The sequence below is a fragment of the Mirounga angustirostris genome, unplaced genomic scaffold, assembly GCF_029215605.1.
Source record: "Mirounga angustirostris isolate CCGP_5_RB_7025 unplaced genomic scaffold, mMirAng1.0.hap1 SCAF_1, whole genome shotgun sequence".
In the NCBI taxonomy this organism is placed as follows: domain Eukaryota; kingdom Metazoa; phylum Chordata; class Mammalia; order Carnivora; family Phocidae; genus Mirounga; species Mirounga angustirostris.
Genome location: NW_026991709.1, coordinates 58,300,623 through 58,326,046, shown reverse-complemented (window position 1 = coordinate 58,326,046; position 25,424 = coordinate 58,300,623). Strand labels below are relative to the sequence as shown.

Genomic DNA, 25,424 nt, shown 5'->3' with positions numbered 1-25,424 from the left:
AGGAGGCAGTCCCAGACAGTGTGGACTTGGAATCAAACAGCCCCTCAGGGGCTTATGACCTACATAAAGTGAGGCAAGTTACTGAATTCCCCTGGGCCTTGGTTTCTTTATCAAAAACAAGGCCCTCCTTCTGCAGAGAGCTGTTGTAAGCGATGAGGTAATATACTGGAATAGCAGCATCGACACAACATACGTATGAATAACTATGCATGTTGGCAAAGAAAAAGATGAGGGGGTGGACAGAGAAACAAATGGTGTAGGTGACTTTTCCTGCTTGCACTCAGCAAGTGCATCCCAAGTCGAAGGATGAGCTAGGAGACAAGGATCCACGGTATCCCCCACACCACCCATAGGCCTCGGTTCTCAGCATCACTCCCGGTGTGAGCAGCTCACGGAGCTGAGCGGGACCCACAGTTTAAAGACATGCATTTCCTTCCTTAGCTGTACAGTATCACAGGTTCCCAAAGCAAATCAGCTTCTGGCTCGGCTGCTCAGCTAAGGAAGGAGTGATCTTTTGCCAGCGCCGGGGGAGAAACGGCATAGCACTTACTGGAAGGCAGGTTGCCCTCCAGCGGCCCCTCCCTCTACGCTGGCCTGCGCGATTCTGCTTTAGGTGCCAAGCAGGGGCAGGCAGATCTGGGTTTTGGAAGACCTGAGACTCACACAGCTGGGAGGCCCTCTCTAAGAACCAGAATGCACAACTACGGATACAAAATCCCGTGGCTGAGGGACTGCTGAGGTTTGGCTTCATTGGCTACACGGTACATCTGCCCCTGGTGCTGCCTCTAAGACCAAACTTCACATAAGACGTCCCCCCGCCGAATAAGCCGGAAGCCTAGAGAAGTGCCTGGCCCCCAGGAAATGCTCGGCAAAGGCGCACGTTGTTTTCATCTAGCTGGGGGAGCGTGGGGGCCCCCACGGACCATCACCGGGGGAGGTGGGGGGCACACCTCAGCGGCGCACAGGGTAGGCCCGCCCTGTGGCCTCACACAGGCACAAGCGCATCTCTTTCCTGGGCACGTGCTGGCGGCTGCTGAGCACCAGGCTGTCCGGCGCCGGCAGCCACATCCCAACAGATCCGCGCTCTCCAAGTCTCACCGTGAAGGAGAGCTCCCAATGGGCAGGAGAAAGGGACCAGCAAGCACAGCTGCCCCCGGCGCTAGGCAGGGGACACGTGCCGCCAGAGGGGAGAGCACCCCACTCCATCTGAGTCCTGGGTACCCCGCTGGCCCGCCCCAGAGAACACAGACCTGGCGCCTGGCCTGTGCCCCGCCTGCGCTGAATGCCCTCCCTCTCAGCCCGACCAGCCCCTCCCACCAGTGAGACCCGCCCCGCCCCGCCCCGCCCCGCCCCTTACGGCGCACGCGCAGCCGGTCACTGGAGCCCGAGGTTTTCACTTCCTGGGTCACTGGGTTGTAGGCCGCACACTTGTACGTCCCCTCATCCTCCTGGCTCGCGTTCACAATCTGGAGGTTTCCCGACGGCATGATCAGGTAGTTATCTGAGAAAACGGCAGGGTGAGGGGACGTGGCATGAGTCTGGCCCAGAACGCTGCAGCTGGTAGTTCCCAGTGGGCAGGCAGGGCCGGAACCATGAGCTGTACGCCTGAATCCCAATAAGCCCGAACTGGAAAGTGCTCTTCTCCCCCTAAAACCTCAAATCAAGGGGACAGAAATGCCAGAGAGTAAAACTCATCAATCAGCTGACAAACCGGCTAAGTCCCCTGTGTTAGTACATAGGTCTATGAAAGAACGAACACTTTATACTTTCAAGGGAGTAGGGTGGAAAGGAAGCAAGATTTGGGGTCTGCCCGACCTGGGCTTAAGCTTTGGATCTGCCATGCCCTGTGGGATTTTGGACAAGCTGATTAACCTCTTCGATCCTGTTTCCGCATCTGTAAAGCGGTACGGTACGTGCCACCTCAGTGCCACTGTAAGGGTGGAGGGGCCCATGCTGTACACGTGGGAGATGAGAGGGTCATTCCTGCAAGCCACCAGGAAGGAGGGAAATAAATTTATAACTTCCCATGAGTCTCTGTCAGGGTCACGGCTCTGAGCCACCTCACTGTTGAATTTCTGCAACCAGGGAGGATGTTCTAACTCCCAACCGCCACCTTCTCCATGAATGTCACTGAAACCCTTCTTCTGCATCACTGGTTCGCTGGACTTTGTCTGCTTTGGGACCAGGGATGCCATGGGGGCCTGGCCCCAGGGCTGTGTTCTGCTTCTTTCAACAGGAGACAGATCCGTGGCTTTTGGACGCCCCAGTGATTGGGATGGTGTTCAGCTTCCTGGTAGGCAAAGCACTGGCCATCAGCTCTGAGCTCTCTGGTGGCCTGGCCTGCCCCAGGGGGGTCCTGGTGTCTCCGAAATCTGGGTTCACTGAGCTTGGTGCCTGCCTGTCACTGGGCCGCCCCAGGTATGAGCAGCTTAGTTAATGCCTGACAGAATGGGAAAAACCCCTGATTCCTATGGGGCTTCCTCCAGAGGCTATAGCCAAGCTTCTGCTAGAGACAGTGGAGATTAATTCTCTATTCCTCTTAGTTTCCAGTTATTTCTGAATGGCAGGATTAGGGGTTTTACCCTTTCAAAAAATAGTTTTCTGCGTTTTCTATAGTGAACATATATATTCCTCATAGGAATACAGGAACATATATTCCTTTATAACCAGAAAAATGTAATGAAAATATTTAAGTATCTATAGAATATTCTAAAAGGAATACATTTTGAGCTATGGGTTCAGTTAAGCAGGGTCTACTTGGCCTTCAGTGAATGGTCAACTATGGGAAGAAGCTGTTTTCATCTTGACAGACATCCCATCTCCTCCCTGGCATTCTGTGGACCACAGAATGGCCTCTCCTAGCCCAGCTGTCATGTACGCCGTGGCCTGAGCAGGACGCTAGGACAGCCGAGACAGCTGAGACAGCCGCATTACCAGGAAGATGGGGAGGGAAAAACCCAAGTCCCACTGACACGCTTCCTCTGCTGTATGGGAAAGAGCTCCACCTCCCATTGGGCAACCCTGCAGCCCCACGGATGGCTGGGTTCGTCAGGCCGCCTTGCTGTGTGTGCCTGGTGGCAGGGAATCCAGAACCCTGTGCTGACAGTCTTGATCAAATGGTGACAGCTCAGCAACATCTTCCAGAGCCTCAGAGGATGAAGACATTCCTCTCAACAGGGCAGAAGACCTCCATTATGGAAACCAATCCCTTTAGGATCCTACAGGGCTATGTAGCAAGGCAGAAGACCGCTGACCAGTGAGGTGAGGAGGGGGCGGAGGGCATGTTGATGGGGGTTGGGGAGGCAGTAGGCAGAGGTGGTCAGCTTCCCCACCTGCTCACTCACCTCTAGATGCCTCTAGCCACTCTTGCTTGACACTGTATCGGACCTGGGCTTTTGGGTGGCTCTCAGGAAGGTGGCAGGCAATGACTGCTGTGTTCCCCTCATCTACTTCAATCACGTGCTGCACGTCCAACTTGAAGTCCTGGAGGTCTGTGGAGAGAAGGGAAGGTGCCAACTGGGCCTCGATGGAGAAGAGACAAAGCACCATTTTAGGGTGGGCAGATGCCGTGGTGTCTTCAGTCACGATAAATAGCTGCAGGAGCCTCACTCCCTGAGGGCTTTCTGGGGGTGGTCCAAGTCCTTCCTCCAGCCTTCTGTTGTCTATAAGAGTTTGCAGGATGGAATGTGTGGTCTCCATCACTGCAAGAGAGTTCAATTTGGTATGTATAAGCTGGAGAGTGGGGACACCGTGTAAAGAATTCCACCAGGAGATGCCTGTGACCCAGACCGGCCTCTTCGGCTACTCTGAGACATGGCGGCCAGTTGGCCAGGCCCAGGGGCCCTACTGAACCTGGCAGGAGATGGGTCACTGATCAAGGCATAAATGCTCTGGCACAGCTAATGGAGATGGTAGGGAAGGATGACAGAGAACTGTGATCTCTTCTTTCCAGTTCAGTCAAGTTCCCTGATTCTTCTTTGACATCCCCAGTAAAAGTGACAGGCCCTAGATACCGCTCAATCACCAACCATGGTTGTGACAGGAAGGCTGAGGCTACCCAGAGCTATACTCTCTGTCATGGCTAATCCTTCCTTGGGGCTGGGGGTGCGGGATCTGTGGGTGCTCTGAGGGCTTTCTAAGGCAAAGACGCGTCTCCACGGTGTGGCTAATGGCAGTGGAATATGGGAGGGCTGAGGGTCCTGACACCTGGCTGCGGTGTCTGACAGCATGGTGGCCGTCTCTTCTGACTTGGCTTGGTGGCAAGACTGGGATCTAAGCTGGGAGAGGATGGAGATCCATCTGTAACAAGAGCAGAATGTTTCCCAAATAATCTAACCGCTCAAACCACAAAACTCTCTTTGTATGAGCCAAATCACTGACGTTGCGGAACAAAATGGGACACTTGGGCAAAAATCATTCCAATTTTGTTTTTCAGGACTGTGGTTGAATTTAAAAGACATAAAATGAAAGGGGACTAAGATAAGAAAGATGAGAATATTTACCCAGACGCTCTCTCATAAAGGTACTTAGAAAGCCCTTGAGGCACCCTCTCTGAATGCTGACCATACCAAAAATTCTGCTCAGCTCTTGAGAACAGGCGCCATCAGAGCTTTTACTGCAATTCTGCTGCAAGACTCCACCTGCCTGTGTTGTTTCCCCGGGAGACCCATAGAAGGCAAGAAGGCAACAGGAGCAGGCAGGAATCAGGTTTCTCACAAAAGAGAAGAGGTAATTACCAAAAACAAACTCCGGTCACCACAGGAGAGCCCAGGGATCAAGGCACGCAGTGAGGTCAGAAGGTTTCCCACTTAATGGAACTTTCCAGAAGCTTTTAGACAAGCCATGCCAGGATAGGAAAGCCCTTTTGTTTCTATGAAAGGATCACTGTCTCTCTGTTTACAATATTAGAGTGTGAACTTTTTAGGGGCAGGGACCAAGTCTTGTTTGTATGTGTGTCCTCTGAACCTAACCCAGGGCCTGGCCTAAGTAGATGCTCAGTCAATGCTGAATGACCGAATTAAGGACTATCTTGGAAGTTGGGACCCTCAGATCAGGTACAAGATGCCCATTTATGTTGCCTATGAACTCAAATTTCCTAGTTGTGTTTCGTCTACACTGCAAGCTCAAGGACAGAGGCCTAGCACAACACATTTTCTACGAACCTTTTACCTAAGTATGGTTATTATGAAAATAGACTGCTTCTAGAGCAGTTGATCTGGAGTCACAGAAGAGATGTGAAATAGGTAATGAAGGTGAAGTAGGAAATACGTGCTGTTCACCAGTGGCATGGCAAACACAGACAGACTGCCCCCATTCATTTCTATCGCCCTTTTTTACTTTCCGGGCTGAACAAGTGATATCTGGGGGTCAAGGGGAGATCTCACTTATGGATTGCTTCCTTTGGGTGGGTATAGAGCCTTCTGGGCTTTTAAAGAATTATCTCGTCATTGTTTAACTTTGTATATGTGATAATCTGACTCCAAGTAAATTGTGAACTCCTAGGGGACGGCCTATTGATTTTACACTCCTCACCCCAGCCCCAAACCCCACTGCACAGTATTCAGGATACAGCAAATGCTCTATAAATCCTTGCTGAATGAATGAACAATTTGGAAGGCTGAGCCCAAGGCCAGCTTGCTGGGAGTGCACTCTGTGCAGCTGCACGTGGCCCTGAGCATGGAAGGGGCCAGCGCTCACTTTAATGCTCTGCTCATCACCGTCTTCAAATCCTTAACAAGTCTGAACAAGACTCCACATTTGCATTTTGCATTAGACCCTCAAAATCATGGAGTCCAGTCCTGGCTGAGCTTCTCAGCCAAGACAGCGGATGTGTGTTTTCTCAGAGAGGAAGGAGATACGGACTACGGGAGAGGGTGGATGGCCTGCGTGCAGTGTGTTCTGACTAAATATTGCTAACTGCTTTTCAAAAGCAATGCACTTACACAATGCGAAGGCCTTAATCCTCCTCTGCACAGTGTGTGCTGTACCTGCCAAGTCAGGAGGCTCCCCACAAAGCGAGCTGTGAGCGATTGTCCGCTCAGGGGCATGTGGAAAATTCCTGTCACCAAGAAGCACTCTCTTCCACAGTCCCATAAATCTAAAACTACTCCGCCAAGAGTTTGAATTTTTTTTTTTCCTCCTCTGCTTTATTTCATTGCAAGAAAATTTGCCTCAAGCAAAAATATACTCAAACCTAACAGATCGTTTTACAAGAAAGAAAGGAGTTTGGCACCAGAATGCCATCTCCATGTTAATGGCCCAGGCTCTTGCCCCATTGTAATCGAGAGCTTATCCAGGCACAAGGCATGCACTCCTCCATGCACCCACCTCACCGACCCACCACGACAAAACACAGCCGCCCCCCTCGTTCCCCTTGGCTCCTTCTGCACCCTCTGACAACTGCTAAATTGGAGACAGAAGGCTGTGCAGTGGGGGAGGCACAAAGCTGGGCACTGGTCAGCCATGTGGCCAGACAGCCCCTCTGTTCTGATGCCAACATGTGCACAACAGCCCATGTGGGCAGGACCGAGGACACCGGAGCTGGGCATCCTACTGGCAGGCCTGCCTTCCTGGCTTCAAAACAAATAAGCAGTAGTTTGATCCTTGGCGTTGTCCCCGCCCTGTTCCTCCTGAGCTTAAGCCTTAGCTGTTGCTTCACCAGACAAACACATCCAATTTGGCTGCTAGAGCAAAAGTTGAGTTTCACTAAGGGATCACAGGCAGAGTAACAAAGTGATGATGGATCTGAAAATCAGAGCACCCCCTCTTTAGTGCTTTTAGGCAGGAAGGAGACTGGGGAGGGGGGCGGGCTGGAGACGTGTGATTAGTAATGGCCTAATCAGCCACCAGATGAGGCAGATGCAGAGATCTAGTTGGCTGCGAGTGAAGGAAACCAGCCTATTCCCAGGCCCCTTTGTCTGCAAAGCTGGGTTCCTGCCCAGTCCCCGGGCTGCTCTGAGCGCCTCCCTGGGCCTAGGGGGCAGGCCCTTCAATTCCAAATGGGGTTAACAGGCCTCACTGCAGAATGGATCGGGTTTCAGGGGGAAATGGTTTGACAGGACACCTGCCCTTGCCTGTGGGCTGGTGTGTTTGAGAAATCCATTAGAGGAATGTTTTTGCAGCTTTAATCCTCTTACCTTCCCCCAGAGCCCTCTTGTGCATCCTCTCTTTGTGTATTCTTTTGGCTATTTTATTAACTTGTCTGCACTAATCAAATGCCAATAGGTCCACTCTTGTTTCTCAGCTCTCAACAGGCCAGAAGCCCTGGTCTTTGGGGCCATCTCTGGGTTTACAGAGTCTCCTTTTCACAGAACTTTGTTCTTTCTAAGAAAGTCCAAATAATTTGGGTTCCATATAGAACCCTGCCCAGTTCCTTCCTTCTAGGCCCCCCATTTCTTAATGGAAATGTATCTTCTGATACGTCATTTCCACAGATGACAGAGATTTGTTCAGATGCAAACCATGTGATGTGCTCTGGGTTTCCTCCTCACATTTATAGGGTACAGTAGGCACCTGCCTTCTGATCCAAGGGAAAACAGGGAGGAAAATAAGACCTGTGAGAAGTTCTGTGGGTGTGGCTGCCATCACCAGGGTCACCTGGGAGACTACAAAGAGGCGAGTTTTATCTTAAGCCCCTTTGAATTTCTTCTCACCTCGTAGCCTGGATCCTTCCTTCAGCTCAGCAGAGCTATGAATTACAGTATTTGGTATATGATCATGAATTCCCATGACACAAAACTGTCAAATCTTAAGTGTAGGCTCATCCCCCCCAACTGTTATAGAATTTACACATCCAGTTCCAGGGTGCAATGCACCACAGCAGAATGCCCCCGGTGTAATCTATAAGGCATTTCAAGGCGTTTCCTCATTTGGCCCTCCTCTCCCTGAGACCTCTCTTGGGCTGCAAGTCAAAGTTCAGTTAAGTAAGAAGTCAGGTAAGACAGTGCCTTTTGGCCGGAGGCTGCATGGCATCACCCCCGTCCCCATTTCCATGAACTCAGCTGAACACTTAAAAAAAAAAGTCATTTTCTACCCATCCAGGCATTTCTTAAGTATAGTCAGTCCCGTCCCACCCTCTTGCCTCAAGACAAGCCTGTACTCATCTGCTGAGGTCTGGATGGGACCCACCAGATTGTGGGGGCACCGCATGGGGCTCACTTGGCAATGCTGTCAGCATGGTTCGGTAGCCTCTTGGCCATTGGCAAGTTTCTGGGCCGATAATTCTACTCCCAAACTCTCATGGCCTCCAGGCCTCAACTGTCCTTGTGGTGGCTTGCTGCATCTACGGCTAACGTTACAAAGCATAGAAGACTTTGCCCTATTGTATTCCCCCTCGGTGACATGCTGACCCTGTGGCCCTTCCCTGCACCTTGATGACTTGCTGAAAGGTGGCAAAGGTTCAAGGGAAGTAAAATGAGGAGCTTTCTCTGGCGGAAGCCACGGCTCACTGCTCTCCAGGATGGACTCGGAGGTGGAGTTTGAGAAGGTGAAGGGTCCCGAGCATTGCCTCCTGTGTGGGCTTCACTGAGGCGCAGACAAGCACAACACTACTCTTGACCCCCAAGCCGCCTGAGGACCTATGCCTTGGCAGGACCCCTGAGGTCAGCCCTCTGAAATAAAGTGCTCTGCCAGTGGGAAGCCATGGCAATCAACTCAGGAGCAGAGTAGAGCCTGGAACAGAACTGTACTTCCATGAGGCCAGAAAGCCTGGCGCCCAGTAAGGATGGGGTTCGCTGTGGCATGGGCAAGCCTCTCAGAAGCCACGCATTCTGGGTAGTGATTAAGCCTCTTGCCAGTGTGTAGCCCTGTCACACAGAGCACTGAAGCCAAACCAAACTGTGGCCACAAGGCTGAGCAAAACCAGTATACTCCACAGTAGACATCTGGCACATACCATCCCCTCCAGACATCACTGACTCATTCATTCAGCCAGGAGCTACAGAATTGTCTAGTATGTCAGGCACTGCAGAAGAGATCACGAAGACAAAAATATAGTTCCTAACCTCAGGGACCTTTACTCTGATAGATAAGATAGGTAAAAACAACACACAAGGGAGGGTACAATAATTTGCAAGAGTATTATCTGCAGGCTTAGTCCCTACTGTCTCTACCAGCGTTCCAGCCTAGATCAGGTCACCTTGAGCTCTAGAGCAACTTAGGGCAGAGGGGGTTGGCAGAGGGAGTATTCATCCTCCCTCTGCAGGCAGAGAGAGTGGATAAATATGTTTGCTTTCGTTAGGAGTTTTTTCTGCCTGTCTAATTGCACAAATAATTTTGTCTCTAAAACTCTCTCCTGAGAGACATGGCATGAAATTTTTCAAACACACTTTCTGATGAAAGTAAGGCATGCTGTCTCTTATTTAAATAAAAACAGTTTCCATGGGGGTAAAAAAAAAAAAAAAAAAGACCCTTGCAGATGCCAAATACATTACTTGTTCCATCTTGTGTTTCTTTCTTTCTCCTGGAGTTGAGGTGGGATCTGCACTCAGATTTGAGCCATGGGAGAAAGCTGAGGAGGCAGGGAAGATGAGAGAACTAGGAGGATGAGGGCAGAAGATCAAAGCCAAGACCGGAGGTGGGCAGGAGTGGAGAAAGGGTATAAAGGGAGGAGCATGATAGGAAGAAGGGGGAAAAAAAAAAAAAGAACCTAGTTTGCAATGTCATTAAATGATGTGCAATAAACTGGTCTAAGGCTTCTGGAATTTCTTGGCTTAAATCACTAAAAATATTTTTTAAAAAATAAGAGAACAAGAAATGTGATTAATCCTTGAAGACAAGGCAAGGATGGGGGCCATGTGTCCACTGAGTCTGGCAGCCAGATGAACAGAGAAGATGTCTGTAGACCATCTCATTTATCTGACTTTAGCACTGCAATGAGGTAGGGCTGGTGAGCAGAACTTGGGAGTTTCTTTTGGACTCAATGAAGAAATGAAATGGTTTGAGAAAATACACTTAAGAAAAAGAGGAGGAAGAAAAAAAGATGTACTTGCCAGCAACCCACATCATACATATTTCTCTGATCAACCAAATATAAACTACAAACGTAGCAATGGGAAAATTAATGTGAGTCCTGGTGGTCTGGGATCAGGAGAGCCAGAGCTGGATCCTGGCAGAGTCTCTGGCAGGCTAGCGGCCTGTACGGGAAGAGGGAGGGGGGAGAAAAGGGAGGCCAAGGCACTCAGGAGGAAGGGAGAGGGGAGCTCCAGCATGGTCCCCACATGCAGAACCCTGGGTGGGAGGTACGGGTGCCGTCCTAAGGCCAGCGGGGCTCACGGTGGTTCCACTTTTTCTCCCTCCACACCTGGGAACTATATACCCCTACAGGCAGCGGTGGCTACTGATGCAAACTGCCCACCACCGCTGACAGTGTCCCATGAAGTGTGTGGTAGGATGCGGAGCCACATTCACTGGCATCTCCCTTCAAAGTTTCCAAAGGTTCCTCCAAATATCTCAGTTCCTTTGAAACAGACCTTCTGACATCCATCAATTTTTCTGAACCCTCCCTGAATCTATTTGTATCTTCAACCCGTTTATATCCTAAGTCCTTGCTTCATCCTTTTTTACTTCCTTAAGCCTCTTCATAGATCAGGGTTTGGTGAAGAAATCTTTGCTCGCCTTTTGCATGCCTTTTTTGACCTTCTAGACTTCAAACACATCTTATCTGGGAGTCCTCCTCTTTCTAGACATTCACTGAAGGCCTACTCGGTGCCAGGTCCTGTGGGAAGCCGTGTGGTCACAGAGATGAATGGCAGCAGTCTCTGTCCTCCAGGCAAACGAGAGGGCTACAGAAGCAAACAGGGTGGTGAGGAAGCTGGGAGAGGAGACCCCACTTCAGACTCGGGAAGTTGAGGGCATCGAGAAAAGACTCCCAGAGAAGATACGCAAGTCTTGAAAACTGAGAAGGAATTCATTATCCCAAGGAAGATAGGCATGTTCTGGGAAAGGGAATGGAAAGGATGGTGTTGACGGCAGATGGGGCACCATTCCAAAAACAAGGGGAAAGTGCAAGATGAGATGAGGAAGTGGCAGAGTTTGGGGGGCCTAGAGTGGGAGGTGAGGCTGAGAGACGGGCTTAAGTGCCGCACCACAGCCCGAGTCCTGTTCTGTGATTCCTGGAGTCATCACACGTTTGTAAGGAAAGGAACACAGTCACTCAACATTAAACATCATTTTCCCTCAGAAAAAAAATGCTGTTTTTGCCTCAGCAAGTTTTTTTTCCCTTTTGCCTACATTTTGTCTCACTATTGAGGGACTGTTTTTATCTTAGATGTGAACACTGACCCACCTGCAGGGCTACATCTTCTTCCAGGACAGACTCGCTGTTCTACTGTTCTCAGGGTTATTACCAGACTCCTGGAAAGGTTGAAAGTCTAAGAACAAGGTCAAGGTAGAAATCCCTAAGCTTTTCCACACACAAAAAAGGGGGATCCAAGGGACTCATTTGCTCTCTTGATTTTTTATTTTAAAGGAATCATCTTGCATCATGTTCCTTAGAGGGCTCCAGTGATTTCAAGTAAGCTAATCAATGCTTCCCTCACCCTCCTGAGCAAAGTCTGCTCTGGCTCATTGAATTTATAGGTGGTACCTGCTTAACACACTATGAGGTCTTCCCTTTGCTCTTAGATAAAAAGATGGACTTAAGATTTTTACTTAAGCATGTGGCTGTGTGTGCAAAGAACAGGTTGAGGAGAGAAGTAAGTGTGTCCTTAGTAGAAGATGTACCATGGACTTGAGGTCTTCTTTTGGTAAATTGTGATGATTGCTAAATAGAGAATTGGAACCCTGGCTGTTTGGGGCAGACAGTTGCTGCCACGATGCCCTGAGCTGAGCTCATAGCACATGAGGCATGAACTTCTGCCTGTATCTAGTAGAAAACAGCACTTTGGTTAACAGGACTTTGGTTTAATACTATAAGGTATTCCCTAGTCATTTCCTATTTAGATATTCAAGTGGCTTAGCTCCTTTTGGATTTAAATGGTCACGAATTTTCTTGTCCAATTGGCAAAGTAAAACAAAACTTACAGAATAAAGCAGCTAAATCTCACACTGAGGCTCATTCTCCCTTTCTGACTGTGTCCACCACCCCGTAGAGCTGCCTCCATCTCCCCAGCCTGGCAGAATCGCCAGCCCAGCCTCCAGCTGCGGACTCCCTTTCCCTCCTGGGCCAGCTCAGGATGCCACCTGTGTTTCCTTTCCTTCCCCAACTCTTCTTCCTGCCACTGCCCATTTGCTGCAAAGCAAAGGGTTTGCACAGGACTCCCCCTCAGATGCCTAAGCTAACAACAAATGTTTTGCCAACTTGGAGCGAATGGTTCCTTCTTGTTTTGTTAAGGAGTCACTGGCTGGCTGAAGCGGACTGGCGGAGAGGAGTGGCACTGGAGAAAACACTCTGAGCTTTCCTTTATTAATCACAGAATATACATTCCCAAAGGGAAAAGAGAGACAGTGAGAAATGGGGGAGAGTTAGGGGAGAATCCGATGGGGTAGCAAGAGAGAGACAATCATCTGGTGGCTACATTCAGGATGTGACTGAACTCACCATGGAATTATCTCACTACGGAAATCAAACTCCCTGTGGACGTATCTGTATCGTCCCAGAAACTGCACTGGGCTTAAATCTAAGTACGCAACACTAAGAGCTAAATTTAGTTGTTGAAGGTCTGAGAAAGGTATGAGAGAACTCAAGAAATGAGAGAGAAAGATTGTCCCAGACACACTGTTTCAGGTTCAACTCCCAAGTCTTCCTCAATCCCCTGAAATTGAAATGAATCACTGTCAGCCTGAGTTCCCAGGAAAATCTGGTTATTATCTCGGCTGGGGATTGACTTGTTTTAGGGCTAACACGTTACTGCAGTCAATCTTTTCCATCAGATTAAGAGCTCCTCAAAGGCAAGGGTCAGGTCTAACTGTGTTCTGCTGGAAACTCTGAACACAATTCTCAGGACACCAATCTCCAAAACATCCAAACTCTGAACTCACTGCTGGAGAATGGGTGCTTTGCGGTTTGCCAGTGGGACTCCCGAATCTCCAGCCTGCTGGCTTGCTCTACGAATCCTGGACTCACCAGCTTCCACAATCCTGTGGACCAGTTCTTTAAAATAACTCTATTTTTACTTTTATTTCCTTCTCCATATACATACACAGGCATACCTCATTTTATTGTTTTTTGGTTTTTTTTTTTTTTTTACAAATTGAAGGTTTGTGGCAATCCTGCATCAAACAAGTCTATCAGTGCCATTTTCCAACAGCATTTGCTCATTTTCTGTGTTACATTTTATTAATTCTCATAATAATGATGAAAAGATTTGAAATATTACATTTGTTGTGGTGATCTGTAACCAGCGATTACAACTCACTGCAGGCTCAGTTGATGGTTAGCCTTTTAAGCAATAAAGTATTTTTTAATTAAGTATGTAATTTTTTTAGTCATAATGCTATTGCACACTTAATAGACTGCAGGATAGCATAAACATAACTTTTATATGCACTAGGATACCAAAAAATTCATTTGACTCACTTTACTGTAAGTCGTCTGGAAGCAAACTCACAACTTCTCCACGGTGTACTTGTATGTATAAGCGGTTCTGCTTCTCTGGAGAACCTGACTCAAATACGGATAAAGAAAGCTAGAAATATTTTAGTAAAGACATGTCCACAGTGGTCCTTTATGGCTTGTTCTGGTTCAGGGTCGGAGCCTAGAAGACCTCCAGTAAGTGTCTGATAGGAACCAAAGGTGGGGGAGCAAAAAACAAACAGAAAGAAACATGGCTTCTGCTTGTGGGGACCCCGTGCTGAGGGCCAGGGGCAGCCTCGCCTGCCAGCACCAGCCAACAACTACCTGGTTAGAAGAATGAGCGGGGAGCGGGGGCTGGGGGTGGGGCGGTGCGCCATCAGGAGCATAAATGTCCCTGTGGCTACAGGGACAACATGCAACGTGGTGACACCACGGCCACCCTCCAATGCAGCCAGGAGGTAGGAATCTGGGTTGGAGCTCAAGTGTATACATATTGCTGAGAAATTCACAGGTAATGGGTAGTTCTCCCTTCCCAATGAGCCAGCCCTGTCTCTTGGCTCTGGCTAGGAATGGAAGCTTTTCCACTCCCCGGACTCATTCTTCTGAAGGCTGCTCCCAGAACGGAGCTGGGCAGCACAGGGCTGGACACAGGCGCCAGGGCCTCTGGCAGGAGAACACTCTGCAAATGTTCGCTCACCTAATGGGTGAACATATAAAGCCCGGCATTTATAAAATGCTTCAAAATATTACTATTTTGAACTATTACATCATTTGATGCTCAAAGGAAAAAAAAAAAACACAAAAACAAAAAACCCATGATACTGATGTTATAACTATCACTCTGCTCATTTCAGAGCTGTGGCAACCTGAGGGACTAAGTGACTTGCCCAAAGTCACCTCAACTCCTAAGGGCAGAGTCAGAACTTAAACCCAAGGGTTTTTGTTTTTTTTTTTTTTCCCTCCATTATACCAGTTTGTCTCTTCCTTTTATTCGTGGGTTAAATGATGTCACCTTCTGCCCTTCCTCAGAGTCAGAGTCATGGAGACAGCTGCCTAAGGGGAGCTCCTCCCTTTCCTGTCAGTGGCCTCACCTTCTGACATCTGAGGCCAGAGAAAGGATAATTCGAGCACTTGCCTGGGTCATAGTGCTTAAAGGCCTTCTGGAGGGGTTACAGATCCAGTCTCAAACCAGCATCAGCTGAAGACTTCACATTAGCTTGAGGACTAAAGTTCCCAGTTATAGAATTACTACCCAGTTACCAACAATGAATGGGAGCTAGGGATGATAGGAAAACTGGGAGAGTTAAATAGTAAAAAAATGGAAAACGTTAAAAATGAAGAATTATGTAGGAGTGTATTTGAGTTATTAGTGGTAAGGAATAGAAAACAGCTTTCACATTGTATGCCAGCTCTGCTGAATTGTGATTACTTGCTGGGCTGGATTGAGAACAATTCTAAGGCTGAATCAGAGTATAGAAAAAAGGAATATGGTGTCCATTGGCAATGTCTGCTGTTGGTTCAGGTGCAGAGACTGGGAATACTTGAGCCATGGAGAGTGGTTGGCCTCCTGGTGTAAAGCTTGCAAAAAAGGAGAAAGGAAGAAAGGAGATCAAAGTCCAAAGTATTTTGAAAAGCAAGAATTAGACAAGGTGGTCTGAAGTGAGGCATTAGCAGCAAGAGATTTACCACAAATAAAGTTCAGGTTCAACAGGAGAAGTTCTACAGAGAGGAGAGTGGGACGGACACCTCCACAGGGAGCAAAGACGGTAGTTAATCCACATGGGTTCCATTTTACCTGAAGACCAGAAGCCAAGGTCCACAGATAGGGGTGCAGTCCAAACGTACCCCCAGCCAGCCCCCAGCATCTAAGTCAAAGAGGTCTGGACCAGGAAAGTTCTTGCTAGAGGCCTCCTCCACACCCCTGAATCCTCAAGCCAGGTCCAAGCCCCCACCATCGAAAGGTCCCAGGGATCTAGGAGTTCACGAAGACACAGGAGGCAGCACCTTGCTAGGTAGACCAAACAGTGAGTGCTTTGTCTGAGGACGAACATCTGAACGCAGGCAAAAGAGGCCAGAGGAGAAGGAAGCCTTAAGTGCTGAGTGTGGGCGGGTGTGGGCGGGGGGTGGGGGGTGGGGGGGGTGGGGGGGGTGTGCGTGTGCACAGGCACGCCACCGCTCAGCCATGCCTCTAAATGCAGACCATGCCTTGGTAATCCCTTCACCGCTCAGCCTCCCTCCATCAGCCAACCAGCAAAACACAGCCCCCATTCTGCTCAGGAATGTGCTTTCGGAAACTTAATCTAACTGCTGAGTCTGGGCCAAATCCCCCATGGCATTAGCCCAAAGACAGCACCCCGTTCTGCCGCCTCTCCCGCCTTCCCCCTGCCTCCTCCTAGCTGGGGAGGCTGCAGTTCCACTCCATGGCCACAGTCCCTCTGAGCCTGCTCTCCTCATTTCCAGCACTTCTCCAACCCTCCAGTCAGCCCCAAACATTTCACTTCTGATTCATGTCTCCACGACAAGCCAACAGTTCTTGGCTTTCAAGCAAGACTCACTGGGCTTCTGCACAAGCCACTTCTCTCACTGGGCCTTCTGGGATGCAATCAAACCCTCCCCTTTGTCCTCACTGTCAACTGCAGATCCCTTCAAGCACCACAGAAAGAGGTGGCCAGGAATTTTTTTTACCATAAGGGCAAAACATGGTCTCTCCTCATACAGATACACCTTGAAGTAGAAGGAGGGCTCCAGCGTAAATCTTCTACTCTCCAACTATCCCTTCCTCCAAATAAAACGTTCAGCCTGGCTCCTAATGAGGCCAAATGAATGGTTATGGAGTTTCCTGAGTCTTCACAGACATGTGCTGACTGACCATCTGCAGATGAGCAACCCTCCTAAATGAGCAGCATTATCCTTTAAAGGCATGAACGCTACTAAAAGGCATACCTTACTTGTGATAATGAACCACTGGAAGTGACCTCATGGCCCAGCAATAGAAAAAGGGATCAGTACGTATGGTAGAGCCACTCAGGGGATGTTTGAGGGCCATTGGTAACTCTGACCCTGCTCTGCTGTGGGCTGGGGTGGGGAGGGGGGCAGATGACTAGGTAAAGGGCTTGGGGGAACCTGCTAGAGTGATTAGAGTGATGGTTACCCATACATATGAAAAATGCATCGGGATGTTGACTTATTAGTGCACTTTGTGTACTTTACTGGATGCATTTTATACTCAACAGAAAAGGAAAAGTAAATATGGTCATATGGCCAATGGAAAATGCTTACCACACAATGCTGAGGGGAGAGAATATGGACAGAAGCTATATATTCAGCAGATCACTCGGACAGTGTGAAAGAATGGGCATGCCCTTATGCTCAGTGAAATAAGTCAGAGAAAGACAGATACCCCATGATTTCACTTACAGGTAGAATCTAAAAAACAAAACAAAACAAAACCCAGACTCGTGGACACAGAGAATAGAGTCCTGGTTGCCAGAGGAGAAGGAGGTTCTGGGGTGGGGGGCAGGGTAGAAAAATGGGTGAAGGAGATCATGAAGTCCAAGCTTCCAGTCATAAAATAAGTCATGGGGATATAATGTACAGCACAAGGAATACAATTAGTAATAGACTGTGTGTGGTGACAGATGTTAAGTAGACTTAGTGGTGACCATTTCACAATGTATACAAATATCAAATCACTATGTTATACACCTGAAACTAATATTGTATGTCAATTATATACTTCAATAAAAAAAGAAAGTATGGGTATGGATCAAGACTGGAAGGGTATACTCCAAAATGGTAAATGGTGGTTGTGTGACGACGGTGGGCTGAGGGGAAATGTTATCTTCTATAAACTCTGTGCTCTCTGTCATTTTCATTACAATTGAAAAACATAAGAGCAATATGATGGTAGGAGAGTAGCTCTGACCTCAGCCCTTCTTGTATGATGAGATGACCCCTCCCTACCCTCAACCCTCCTCACCTAAGTCTGCTGGTACCCTCCTCCTCACACCCCGCAAGCACAGGTGGAGGGGAGGGCCCAGCTGGTGTCCCAGGATCTGCCTCCCTCACCCAGCATGCACAGCCTGCTTCCCAGAGGCCTGGGGCTCAGATTCAATGTGCTTCTTCTGTCACCAAGGAAAATGGCTCCCACTGTGTGGGGAGGCTGCAGGATGCAGCCCAGGCTCAGCCTGGGCCCTGGAGGGGCAGCTGAGGACCCGCCCTGCCTTCTCCCTTCTCTGAGAAAAGGGCAGGGCTGCTTGACTGTTTCCCAAGAAAACAGGAACACTGCCGGCAGACTCTCCTCTGTTCTCTCACAGAGGGAAGTCCCTTCAGGGACCTGAGAATTGGAGGGCAGGCAGAGGTCTTTTCTCCCCTGTTGGTCTATTTCCCCATCTCCTACCGCTTTTCTCCAGGACTCACGCCTTGTACACCCCAGAGACCCCAGCCAACCTTTAAGGAGCATTTCAGAAGTTTGCTGCTTTAGGCATGACCCCTAACACACATCGCTCAGGAGGGTGATAAGGATGGTGATGTGGAAGTCTGAAGCAAGGCTGTCAGGGGTAAGGGGACCCTGCTAGGTCATGAGGGAACAAGGCTCCAAGGAGGAAGAGGTCATTCTTAATATTTCCTGGTTCTAGACTCAGCTATAAGGACAGATGCTGGGGCTGCCCTGCAGCCTTCAGAAGTTTATTTCGTCAGTAAGTCTCGTCTCCCGTATGTACAGTGGGTAGAAAATGAGGCAATGTGTGCTTTGCACCTGGGCACCATAATATACCCAGGTGGTAATTACAAATTAAGAGTAGTATAAAGTCTTCACCTGGCATCCTCCTTGGACCAAACTGTACCCCAATCTCATCCTCTTTTCTGTTCTCTTTACTCTTTGTCACACAGTTTCCTTTTCATGTGTTCTACTATTTATTTGTCAGGCGTTTGGAATCTGCTTGGCCCTCAGACAGACAGGAGGCCAAGTGTGGGATGGGCAGCTCTGTTCGGACTCCACATGGCCTTGTAAGTGCTCTGACCATAACTGCCCTAAGAACGGAGTGCGGGGCCAGGGCGGGGAGGATGGGTAGGGAGGGGAGGATGGCGAGGGCGGGGAGTACCGGGAGGACGAAGTGCGGGGCACGGGGCGGGGAGGACAGGGAGGATGGAGAGGGGAGGAGGACGGGGAGGGCAGGGAGGACCCGGAGTGCAGGGCACGGGGCGGGGAGGACAGAGTGGACGGGGAGTGCGGGGCACGGGGCAGGGAGGGCGGGGAGGGCGGGGAAGACGGGGAGGAGCGGGCACTACCACACCCACAGCTAGAGGGAAAGTCGAAAGGCGTGGCACGGAAACAGTTCAACCATGTCGAGTTCCCCTCTTTCAAGACACTCACTCCACACACTGCCCCTACTTAGCAGCTTCCCAGAGGCACAACTGTCCTCCACCACTGGGGACTGCTGGGCAGCTACCACTCTCTGGTTTGAAATTTCAAATTGTAAGGCCCCCTTTCATATGAACACTACCGACAAGGGGTATGAATGGTCTGGGGGAGAGAAAGAATGGGAGAGTGCACTGTGGCTGAGGAGCAAAGGGGCAGCACTCACTGGCTAGCGTCACAGTGGCTGGCACGCTGGCCACGGCTCCTGCAGGCATCCGGGCCACACACTGGTACCGTCCCACGGTGTGGTTGCTGAGGGCGGTGATGACGAGGGTCCCGCGGGTGATGAGGATGCCCAGAGCATCATCTGAGCCATTCAGCTCCTTCCCGTTCAGGCGCCAGGTGGTGTTCATCCACGGGGGCTCCACAACACAGCCCAGGATCACCGTTCCTCCAAGCTTCTGGACCGTGGAAGAAGGCTGGACAGTGACCTGAGGGACCTGGTCTGGAGGAAGAACAGGGACGTAGCCATGAACGAACACCCCCACTGAAACCAGTAACATGACCTTTTTAGAAGCACAGCACCCAGGCGGCCTTTCAGAGCCGGGCGCCTGGGAGGAGTCGATCTTCGTCTGAAGAACTCCACGGTGCCTGGGCCCATTCCCCAGCCTGTACTAGTTCTCAGAAGGCAGACTGGAGTGGCAGCGGGGAGCAAAGGTGAGGGCTTAGGCTTTGGGGTTGGACAGACCTGGGTCCAAACCCCAGGGCCACTCCTTCTGAGCCACGTCACTTCAGCCTCTTTGTGTCTCGGTTTCTGACTGATAACATGGGGCTAGTAACACCTGCCTCCCAGGGTTGTTGTGAAGCTTACAAACAATGCATGTCAACTGCCTGCCATAATCTTATACAGTAAGTGCTCAGTTAAAGGTAGTTATTATCATTCCTCCTCCACTGGTATATATTTGAAATGATTAAAATTCTAAAGTACAACCAATATGAGTGATTTCTCATCTTGCATTATTGAGAGTATCTCCGAAGGCCGGTGGGAATGAAGTGTTCTTTGAAATTCAGGAAAAGGAAGGCCTTTACAAAGGGTCACTACTGAATGTGACACAAGGGGACAAAGTGTTCTTGCAAGAGGGGTGGGCTGAGAAAGGGAAGGGAGGCACTCACTCAAGTCGGCAAAGCAGCCTGCTGCGGCTAAGAGGAGGCAAGCGAGGGTGACCTCGGGCCTTTTTTCTCTCTGAGTTGTCATCGTCCCATGTAGCACGGTGTCACAAAGGGTCCAAGCCAACGTCCCATAAGCCAGCGGAGTCACTCCAAGATGTACTACGATCCCCCGCACCGCTCTGCTGTGAGGAAGAGAGAAATGGCCCCGGTGAGTGAGGCTGCCTGCCACAGGGCCTGGCTCTGAGCCCTGCCCCTTGCCTCCAGCACACAAGCCGGCCACATTCAAGATGTTGACCTGAACAGCTGCTGCGAGACCAAAGAACACTCTCCTGTCATTTCTCATCTAAAAGAAGTTTCTTTTAAGTAGCTCCCCTGAGCCAGAAGGGGATTTTATTGTGGCACGAGTACTAGAGGCTTGCCCCATGTACGGGCAGCAAGGAGGGCAGGGGAGCCCAGCGTTAGAGGGGCTGGGACCCGCAGCCACCGCCGGGGTCCGGGCAGTGAGCATCTCACACAGCTGTCGGGAACGATGTGCTTGCAGGAGGCCAGATGTCCATGGCCACATGGCAGGCCATGCTGCCACTACCAGACTATCATGGACAGCACCGTCATGTGCATAATGCTGAGCCCTTAGTTTAGGGGATGTTACTGATGAATCCTAAGGTCTCAGAGACTCCAAGAAGATCTTTTCAAATCTCCATACTTTTAACCCCAACAGGAGCCTTTTCATATTTTTTCTATCACTGCTCTGCACCCGGTGGGGCGCTTAACAGACAGAGTTGGAATAAGGGTGATATAGAACCGTGAGGCATCTTAACAGTGAGTTCTAGAGGAAAATTTCATGAACAGATTTATAAACTAATACCAAAAGGCAAGTTTTGGTGTCCTCTCGATTTTCCAGATACTTGTTCTAATTCTCTACTTTTCCCCAATGAAATAACCTATTTATCTAGAACACTGAATGAATTACCAATTAAAGGATTTTAGGGAACTCAATCATGACATGCTCCAGTTTCCTGTTCTGTCCCTGCCCCAAGAAAGGAAGGAAGGGAAGGAAGGAGAAAGGGGCACAGAGGCAGGAAATGAACACAAAGAATAAAGGGCAAAAAGAAGACAAGCAGACAAACAGGACAGGAGAGCTGTTAGTTATCTGAGCACAGGGTAGCTGCAGAGGTGTTCAGGTTGTAAAGTCCACAACGGTTTTACTGAGGAAATTCAGCCCAGACCCCCTTCTGCTTAACGAGGACCAGCCAAACAATTACTGTTACTTCTGCACACTTGGTAATTTATAGGATTCAAAATGGAAACAGACCCCACTTTTGCTGCCAGTCACCAATCCGCTTTTATAAGCAACCAAGAGAAAAGAATGTATCTGGGGACAGAAACGGAGTAAGAGGAAGCAGGTATCTAAAGAGGGAGAAAGGAGTTAACTCATTAATCCCCACGACAGATTTGTAAACAGATATCATTCAGTGACCCCAAAGCAGGTCACATGGAGTCTCCTTCACAAAATGCAAAACTATGACAAAAATAGGGAGGAAGGGGCATCGCTGTAGCTATCATGCATCTTATTTAGCAACCAGGAAAAGAGAGTTGCTTCCTGGACCTAGCTACCTAGTGAGCTTGGTCTAGAAAGACCATCCAAAGATAAAAATTTCTGAGAATTTTGTTGTAACGATAAAACTAAAAGACAACTAAGGCTTAACTAGAATTCCTACTTGCAGTGTGACTTTGTCCCACTGTGAAATGAACAAGGTGCAATTTCAAAGTTGGATGAAGGCAACAGTAAGGCCCATTATTTTTCTTGGCAATGAGAAGTAGATCCTTCTTATTTTCTACAGATTTTCTCAGAAAAAGAGGAGAGGTGAAGGAAAAAAAAAATCAAAAACAGAGGGGAGAATGAATTCCTGACATGAATTCCTCACTGAGGCCTAGGTCCTTGCTATTTTTAAGGATTATCTGGACACGGAAAACAAAAGGAAAATGTGTCTGAGAAACTTAACTCCTGACATACTCGCTCCCACTGAAATTATCTCCACCCAGCAGACATTTTCAAAACTTTCCAACAACAACAACAACAGAATACACTTCTGGGGTTGAGACCAATGAGAAATTATAGGCTCGGAGTATTTATTTTGTGCGAAAATGACAAACACCTGTGAATCCACCAGCAGCAGGCGGCAGCCAGCTCCACCTTCTCCCAAGAGGACTGGCTGGAACACAGGCGAGACCAGGGCACAGGAGGCCACATCTCCTCCCTGGCCGCCCAGGACACTGCAGCTGTCCTGGAAAGAAAGGGATGCCTTCGTGGTCTTAAACACAAAGCACACCCTCTGGATATCCTATGGCCAATAACCAAGATGAGTGAAATGGAAAGACACGTGATCTAGCAGAAACCATAGAAAGACTTAGTTCTAAAAAAGCATTCTTTTCAGTGACAAGAACAAGATTGGACAAAGTTTTTTTTGTTCCATTGGTTGAGGGGGGCTAGCCACATGAAAAAAGAAATATTTCTGACCCCAAATTACTTTGTTTGTTTTTTGCAAGATCCCAATTCTATAGAGTAAGATTCACTTTTTCCAAAGGTCTTTGAAGGCAGGGAGAAGATTTGCTCATAAGAGGTGATGCCAAGTGGCTGCGGGGAGGCGGTGGTGGGGGGCAGGGTGGTGGTGGGTGCTGGTAGCCCCTGGCCTCAAAAAAGAGGCTGGCACTCCTGCTCAGAGGAGTGGCATTGGGGGAAATCCCTGGGAAACCCAAGTGAATTTAGTTCCCAAAGGGCTGAATATAGGAGTTTAAATAGATTTAGGAGAAGGGTTTAGGAAAGGTCATTTTTACTTAAAAACTTATACTTTTACCCACAGACCTAATTAAAAAGAAAGATTTTAAATTAGGAGGGACCTCAGAGAAAATAAAATAATAGCTTAGAATAACACCTCTGGGTATTGAATGGTATAAATGAGAAAAGCAAGGAGCAGAGAGACTAAGTGATTTGCAGAAGGTCTCCCAGCTAATTAAGAGAGATTTAGGGCTCCAAGTCAGGCCTTCTGACTCCTAGTCCCAGGCTTTCTCTACTATCCCAATACTGCCTCCCAGCAAACAGTTTCTGAGGTCATATTTACCAACTGCTTAGAACTACTTTTAGAACTAAATTGGGAATATTTTTGAATCTACTTTCTTATGCAGAAAAATAATGTTACCTGGATCGTTATCTATAAGAGTAACTTTCTCTGGGGGGCCTGGGGGGCGCAGTTGGTTAAGCATCTGACTCTTGGTTTCTGCTCAGGTCATGATCTCAGGGTCCTGAGATGGAGCCCCATGTCAGGCTCTGTGCTCAGCAGGGAGTCTGCTGGTCTCCCTCTCTCTCTGCCAGTCCACCTCTTGCGCACGCGCACATGCTCGTTCTCTCTCAAATAAACAAATCTTTTTTTAAAACAGAAAAAGAGTAACTTTCTCTGTGGTCATTTTCATTCTTTTACCATTTATATCCAAATCTAGAACAATCTCTTACTGCTCTTCACACAATCCCCTTCAATAGAACTTTCTGCAATGGTGAAAACGTTCTACATCTGCACTATCAGCACTAGTCACTAGCCACTTGTGGCTATCAAAGACTTAAAGTGTGGCTAATGTGCCTGAGGAACTGAATTTTTAATGTAACCACACTGGGCAATGCAGTTCTAGACTAGTATCTAGAACATCTACCCAGACTGCTCTGATGTCAAACAGGAGAGAATAACAAAACTTTGATGTTCTGAAGTATAAGTCATGCTCTAGCCAGCCTCTAAATACATGTCTAGCTTATTCCTTTTTCTTTTTAAAAGATTTTATTTGAGATAGAGCAAGAGCTAGAGAGAGAACACTCAAGCGGTGGTTGGTGGGGGGAGGGTAGAGGGGCAGAGGGAGAGGGAGAAGCAGGCTCCCCATTGAACAGGAAGCCCGACTCAGGGCTCAATCCCAGGACCCTGGGATCATGACCTGAGCTGAAGGCAGTTGCTTAACCGACTGAGCCACCCAAGCACCCCTCTAGCTTATTCTTTAATCAGATTTTTGTCTGGATGTCTATTAAAAAATGATATTGTGATTTCACTACTATCAGGTAGAAAAAATATTACTGTGATCTACCATAGAAGACAGTAGGCAAGTCACTGTATTAAAAGATGGATTCTGTCCTGAGGAACGTACAGCTTGGGACGTTAAGTCAGCTAGTGTTCAGCAAATCTCCTCGAGCTCCTGGCTTCCCAACATCCTCTGCAGATGGCTTAGAGCCATGTGACTAGTGCTGGCTAATCGAGTGTGAGCGAACATGTCATGTGTCACTTCTAGGGAAAGGCTGTTAAGAGCTGGAGAGCCAGAGCTAGAGAACTGTTTCTCTTCTCTCCAGTCCTGGTGACACAGGTCACGTGTGTTTCAGAGGGCCTAGCTCCAAAGGGAAGCATCTTCAATATTGGGTCTTCAGGAAAGGTTTCCTGGATAAAGGGTTTGGAAGGCCTCTTGGGATGTGCGTTAAGTAAAGAGCTGAGGGCAGGGCTGGTGGGAAGGGTCTAATGGAGGCTGTTACATCAAGCAGTTTGGCTGTTACAGAAGGTTTATCTTGAACAGTGGTCTCCAAACTTTTCTGATCTTGCTTTCTTAGGAGTAAAATATTCTGGGCAAATATCCCTAACCCATTCACATTTATTCATAAATTAAATGCATGGGCTGCCAAACTAAAATTTAAAAAGAGTAGGTAAAAGTGAAACCATGTTTTAATAACATGTTAATCATGATTGTTTTATAATGTAATTAAAGCTAATACTTTAAGACAGAAAGCCTGTTTAGGATTAGGTGCATCAGTAACGATATGGATATAACTTCTTCCAAACGGTCTGGTTGAATGTTAATTATTTTGTTGACTTCTCATCAGATGGGATTCCATTAGCATTGTTTTTACTTTCTTAAATGGTTTGAAGAGGGTCAGCTCTGCTGTTTTTTTCCTGTTAGCATGTGCTTGGATTAGCTGTATACTCTTCAGCCCCAGTTTCTTTGCAGCAATCTCTTTAAGCCACTTGTCCTTTTGTGAGCATTAATTTAGTCAAAAGTAAATTCTATAATCTGTAAACCCACTTAACAGAGAACAGGAAAACTGAGGAGTGAATAAGCAAGTGAGGGCTCCACTATGATGCAGAGGAGATCTCTGGCTACTGTTGTGACACATCACCGTGTGATATACAGACTAAAGGTACCACTGTCAACCCTTGTATTAAATATCAGGAAAGCTGAATTTCTTTCCTATTCCTTTTTTAGACAGAAATCAACCTTAAGAGCAGCTCTAATATTTTCTTCTGGTACTCCAGTGGAATTTCTTCTATTTCCCCTGTGGAACTTGTACCCTATTTTGGAGAC

The 25,424-nt window shown here is 48.4% G+C and overlaps 1 protein-coding gene across 13 annotated transcripts in view; it reads right to left on the bottom strand.

Annotated features, from left to right (window-relative positions):
* The window catches only part of BOC (BOC cell adhesion associated, oncogene regulated), a 118,663-nt gene that overhangs the window by 17,154 nt on the left and 76,085 nt on the right, over positions 1-25,424 (bottom strand). For 5 of the 13 annotated variants that reach the window (XM_054504177.2, XM_054504176.2, XM_064590335.1 and 2 more), the window contains 4 exons: positions 20,046-20,224; positions 19,099-19,377; positions 3,345-3,701; positions 1,358-1,501 (listed from right to left, as the gene is read on the bottom strand). In XM_054504177.2, the coding sequence (XP_054360152.1) occupies positions 1,358-1,501; positions 3,345-3,701; positions 19,099-19,377; positions 20,046-20,127 (862 nt within the window). In that variant the 5' untranslated portion in view covers positions 20,128-20,224. Of the gene's footprint in view, positions 1-1,357; positions 1,502-3,344; positions 3,702-13,516; positions 15,565-19,098; positions 19,378-20,045; positions 20,225-25,424 lie in introns of those variants that run through there. The other 8 variants (XM_045902878.3, XM_045902874.3, XM_054504181.2 and 5 more) reach the window with 4 other exon arrangements.